Below are 6051 nucleotides of genomic sequence, written 5' to 3'. Positions count from 1 at the left end.
CCAAATACTGCGAAATAATTTTATTCCTAATATAACTCTAATCAAAAATGCTGTTCATTTTCTTTTTCATTATGCTCATGTTTTTTCTTTTATATATTCAGAAAGATTAACTGGAGTTTGATGCTCAAAACGTCTTTTTTCGTTTTGGTAGAAAGGCATCGTTCATGGAACGATTTTGGGATTGCATACTATGGGAAAGTACAAGGGCGGTACCGGTGGTACCATCGTCAACATGTCCTCCGTGGCTGGCCTCGAAGGCATCCCCATAGCACCGATTTATGGCGGGACGCAGTACGCTATCGTGGGATTCACTCAATCATTGAAGGTAAAATGAATCCGACAATAATTATTCTACCACTGGAGAAGAAAAATATCGGAAAATTTGTGGAGGAAACAAACACTGATACGTTTGTTTTCCTTCATTGTTCCAATCGGTATAATTAATATGAGTCTGTCCTATGCAGACGCCGATGTAAATTATTACATTTGCATATCTACAAAACAAATGTAAATGAACGCAAGGTACATACATGTAGCGTTAAGATTCCTCGCTTGTGAATGGAAAATATTGTGTTCATTATGTCGCCTTGTCACGTTTGTCATTTTAACGAAACAAATTGTTTTATGCACGGAAAAGCATTATTACGAGAAAACCGGTATCCGCATGTTGACGATTTGTCCTGGTTTGACGACCACGGCCATGGCCGCCAGATTTATGTCCACCAAAGAGCACGCCATGGATCTTCTCGACGAGGAAACTGCAGCAAATGCAATGCAGAACATGCAAAAACAGCCGTAAGAAGCATTCATTTATGAAATTAGTAAATTACGGATTTCAAAACACTATTTCGCCTAAATGCATTCGCAAATTGATTTAAGAGAATCGACAATTTATTTTATAGACAGTTGAGAATATCAATCATTATAATTCTGTATTACGTAAATCCAACTTGTCACAGTTGTTGATACTTGATATCTGTAAAAGTTCAAAAGATTTTGAAGCATGGTTCAACATTTTAAAAATAGCTTTAATTTAGCCTTTTTTCATTTTTCAATTTTGATTAATGTGTTGATAACAGGCCGGAGATCGTAGCAAGTGCTATCATCGAGCTTATCGAGAAGGGACAGAATGGGGCAATTCTCGTCATCGAGAATAATCAACCCCCTTTTGCGATCGAGATACCTAGTTACACTACCCTCAAGGTTCCTATATAAGCGTTACATAAAACCAGAGAGGAACTTTGGTTTTTGACGATACTATCCACTAACTGCTAATTCAATTCAACTACTAATACTAAATTATGTAATAAATACTAATAACACATACTGGTAACTTGTTTATTCATTTAATGTCCAAGAGACATATATACGAGAAATATTCAAAGTATTGATACGCTTACACAAGTTTTCAATTTCAAGTTACCAACTAAACTTTCAGTGTTTCCTTAGATTAATCCACGTATATAAGAAATGTTCAACAACTATTAATATATAATTATATTAAAAAAAAAAATATGTAATATTCTATTAAACAGCAGTATAATGTTCAATGTAATGTAAAATTAATTTTATTTATGAAAAAGGCAAAAAGTATAAGGACAAATATAATAAATTGTTTGCAATTAATTTGTATCCACCGTGATGTTATTTACCTTTATCGAATTGTACACGTACGTAGGCATGTACACGTGGCGAACTTTTATCGCGAAATTAATTTTTACAGCTGGTTTAAAAACTAAAACAGCTTATCACGTCTATTTGAATGTGTGGGTATGCTCGCGCATGTCTGTGTATGAATCACGGTATTCAACACCCGTCAAACACAGATACCGAGGTCCCTTAATATTGGCCCGACGACAAGGAGAGATTTACTTCTTCGTTACAAACGCCGCTGTACGCATCGTCCGCTTTAAAATCCAAGCCGTACTCTACAAGAAGCTTGGTAAGTGTTTCAATGTATTCCTGTATTCATGTTTCGCTCTATATTCCCAATTTTCTTTTCTAATAACATAATTTCTAATAGCATAATAACATCTCTTTTTTAATAACAATTTCCATTTGGCCTCAATTTAATTTGACAAATAACACTTGAGCATTCCATGTTCTTCATCTCGTTTTTTTTCTTTATTTTCAATTGAATTTAAATTTAGATCATGAACAATATTAAGAACAAGACTGCTTTGATCACCGGAGGAGCCAGCGGGCTCGGTTTCGATTATGCTCAGAAACTGTTGCAAAATGGAGCGAAGGTAAATTTATATTTGCAATATTATGGATATCGTGATTATAGTTTCAGAAATGTTGACATTATTTAATCTGTTAGGCTGTCGCTATTCTTGATTTGGCCAGTTCCCCTGGACAAACGACGGCAGCGAATTTGGAAAAAGAATTCGGCAAGGGAAAAGCAATATTCTGTCCCTGCGACGTCAGCAACGTACAACAATTGACGGGCACGTCACTTTTGTTTATAGCGAATAAACAGTCAATGTGAATTGGAAGAAATAAAACATAGTTTGATTTTATTTTTTCTCAATTTTATAGAAGCATTCAAGAAGGTCTGGAACGCGTTGAACGGTCTGGACATTGTTATTAACAATGCTGGTATATGTAACGACACCAAGTGGCAGCAAACTGTTAATATCAACGTTGTAAGTATATTTGCAATATAATAAACGCAAAAAGTCATCCATTTTAATCCTTATATTCTCATTTATATAAGAAGGATATAATACAAGACTTTAGCAAATTGATCTCAATTTTAAACTCTCATTATATAACGATAATACATGTAATAATATCAATGATACGTTTGCTCAAGAAGTGATGTCCTCGCACCTTGACACCAAACAAACGAGTAAGACACATCTTAATGCCTCTACAAAAACAGCATTTAAAAAAAGTCAAGTACATTAAAATTGTTAATTATAGGTAACGATATTTGCAACATGAGAATGACTCAACTATTCATATCTCATTTATTGTGAAATTAAATATTACGTAAACGAATCGAACGAAATGATCAATCAATTAATTATTTGAATTTTAGACTGGTCTAATCCAGGGCTCGTTGCTCGCCATGGAACTCATGGGCAAACACAAAGGCGGCAAAGGTGGAACTATTGTGAACATTTCGTCGATCGTCGGTTTCCAACTCTTCCCGATTATCCCGGTGTACTGTTCCAGTAAATGGGACGTTATGGCATTCAGTCGATGTCTACAGGTAAACATACTACCGACGAAGTGCAATTAATCCCAAAGATTGATTTATTGATTTTTCTTTTTGGAAATATTGTCATGACATTGTACTTGTCACTTTAGACTCACTACGATAACACCGGAGTTCGCGTTCTTGTCATGTGCCCAGGTGTCACGACGACCAACTTGCTTACAGAACTCGAAAACACTGTTTTTAACTTTGTTAAGCCTGAGGATGTTCAACAGACGCTCCGCAGTCTGCCAACACAGCCGTAAGAATGAATTTAATCAATATGATAAATTTCATTTCGTGGACATGCTGCTGATGTAATAGAATCGGTTTCTAACGAACCAGAGAACAATCTAAAAATTTTGCTTAAAGTACGAGGAGAAGATGAATAGAAAACTGAGCCATCAAATCCTCAAACTCTCTGAGATAAACCATACAAAAATAATTTGTAGTTCGTGCGACAGCGTAATTGCTGGATGTCTGAGAAAGCAATGTAAAAATATATTTTTAACTTTTTTTATCTCGCGTCAACAGGCCAGAGGTCGTTGGAGAGGCCATGATGAACCTAATCCAGAAAGGCGAGAATGGATCCGTCTGGGTCTGCGAAGGAAGTCAAACGCCGTACGCTCTTGAATTCCCGCCTGTTAAGAAGATCCCGCTTAATCTTTAAACTTGTTAACAAAACAGCACGTATTCGCAGAAGAGTCTAATGAGAAAGAGACAACTATTGTATGAAACTCTTTTTTTATTATGTAATTTTTTATAAAACTGAGCATACTCAAAAATTATAACACACAATACTCATTCCATGACCTACGATTCCAAAATAAAGATTTCTACTTATCCCTCGACACTTCAAAATTTCAAAGCAAAGTCAAAGTTGCTGCATGTTAAAAAATTAGTTGAGAAATGAGATGACGTTGACTACTGCAAAAGTTAAACAGTTACAAATCTCGTCAGCAGTGAAAGATCAAGAGGAGAGCCGTGTTGAAATGGACGATCGACAAATATCGGATGATTCGCGTTCGAGCAGAGTCACGATGCACGAAAGGTCGGAGATCCTGATACGAGAGCAACATGCCTCTCTCATATCAGGCCGACTCGGCCAGTGACGGCCAGGACGTTGCGCTGACTACGTCGTTCTTTAATTCCCGTTTCCCGAGAACAGTGACAATATTTACGAATTATTATTATTTCATAAATGAAACTGTCAAGACAACTACGAGTCTCAACGGTATCTCAATGTCTCGAGTTTAATAAATCGTTTAAATTGAATAGTTTATCCATTAGGAAGCTCAAGCAATGAATTGTAAAAACTATTTGCAATACATTGATTCCAACCAATATAATTGAAGTATTTATTGATTGATTGATTGATTTACTAATTGATTTACAACAGTTCTATAAAAGTACACGTGCAGTACGATAAAAAAAAAATGCAAATCAAAGATAAAAGGGTGATGGTGACAGGAGGTGCAAGCTGCCTGGGTTTTAACGTCAGCAGAGAACTGCTTCGAAATGGCGCTTCTGTAAGTAATCATTAATTTGCTTTATGATTAGGGAATACGATAATTTACGATCATTTAATTGTGAGATTAAACTGAATTCAGATGATCGCGATGATAGATATTAGAGAGTCGGATGGCAAGAAAGCAATGGACATGCTGAACGCCGAGTTTGGCCGCAATCGCGTCATCTTCTTTCACTGCGATGTCACAAACAATGTCGAATTTGATGGTAAGTACAATCGATAAAAAAATACAGATCGGAATTACCATTTCGCGTTTAATTTCTGTGACAGAGACGTTCAAAGAAGCTGTAAAGACTCTTGGAGGCCTGGAAATTTTGGTGAACAATGCCAGTATGATTAATGAAAATGATTTCGTGAAAGCCATCGACGTGAACGTAGTAAGAAAATGTAACTTATTACATAGAGTCTAAATTTAGAATTAATTGTAAGAACCTTGGCTGAATAATAATCAGGCTAATTGTTATGACATGTACAGTCTCTCAGTTATGGTTTCTAGAAAGATGTTCCATAGAATTCTTTCAAATGTCCATCAGATTTATCACTGTAATTTATTAATTGAGATCAATTCGTTTAGACTGCGGTGATACGCGGTACGCTTCTAGGAATCCAACAAATGCAAAAGGACGCTGGCGGAAAAGGGGGTGTTATCGTGAACGTCTCGTCCGAGGCTGGTCTGAGTTCCGCATCTCATCTTCCAGTATATTCCACCACGAAACATGCCGTAGTCAGCTTTAGTCGATCTTTTTCGGTAGATTTAGATTTCCTACATTAATCATTTTAAACTTTCGAGAATTTTAAGACGTATGGTAGCTAGAATGCTCTTCTGATTATTTTCGGTTACTTGTTTGCAGCAACCTTATCATTACCAGAGGACTGGCGTCAGGATCGTAGTGTTGTGTCCTGAACTCACTGGGAATCTAATTATGGAAAATTTGGCAAACAACTGTCCGGAAAATGAAACAATAAATAAATTCTGCAGGAGGTACTTTGAATTTAATTTCTGAATTTAGATAGGAATTAAAAATCTTGTCTACTTTGTTTTATTAGAGTCGATACTATCGCACACGGATTGGTCTACGTGGTCCGATGCGCTCAAAACGGAAGTATTTGGATCAGTGAGGATGGAAAACCTGTATACGAAGTGCAATTACCTGATGTCCTACCACAGAAAGTAGACGATCCTATAATGGCAGAAGACGAGCATAAAATAGAAATAAATTAAATTGATGAATTTGTAAACAATACTTTAGTGTAGTTATTGCATTGTTTATAACTCTTTTATAGTTGAATGCAACTTCTATGTACATAGATCTTA

At 36.1% G+C, this 6051-nt stretch overlaps 2 protein-coding genes across 2 annotated transcripts; both read left to right on the top strand.

Annotated features, from left to right (window-relative positions):
- The first annotated feature begins 84 nt into the window (after positions 1–84).
- On the top strand, positions 85–1550 carry LOC108624403 (alcohol dehydrogenase 1-like). The gene is made up of 3 exons (XM_018023666.2): positions 85–325; positions 638–795; positions 1080–1550. Exons 1-3 carry the CDS (start codon positions 191–193, stop codon positions 1213–1215), a joined length of 429 nt encoding a protein of 142 aa, XP_017879155.1. The 5' UTR covers positions 85–190; the 3' UTR covers positions 1216–1550.
- Positions 1551–1573: 23 nt separating this feature from the next.
- LOC108624383 (uncharacterized) lies at positions 1574–6051 on the top strand. Its single transcript, XM_026813081.1, has 13 exons — positions 1574–1942; positions 2151–2249; positions 2324–2450; positions 2542–2648; positions 3047–3220; positions 3319–3467; positions 3740–3866; positions 4591–4734; positions 4816–4942; positions 5007–5113; positions 5311–5484; positions 5588–5718; positions 5784–6051. The coding sequence occupies exons 2-13, from the start codon at positions 2154–2156 to the stop codon at positions 5956–5958; spliced, it is 1638 nt and encodes a 545-aa protein (XP_026668882.1). The 5' UTR covers positions 1574–1942; positions 2151–2153; the 3' UTR covers positions 5959–6051.

Source organism: Ceratina calcarata, unplaced genomic scaffold, assembly GCF_001652005.2.
Source record: "Ceratina calcarata isolate Rehan_Ccalc_2016 unplaced genomic scaffold, ASM165200v1 scaffold309.2, whole genome shotgun sequence".
NCBI lineage: Eukaryota > Metazoa > Arthropoda > Insecta > Hymenoptera > Apidae > Ceratina > Ceratina calcarata.
The sequence above is the reverse complement of the archived record's forward strand: the minus strand, read 5'-3'. Positions and strand labels throughout refer to the sequence as shown.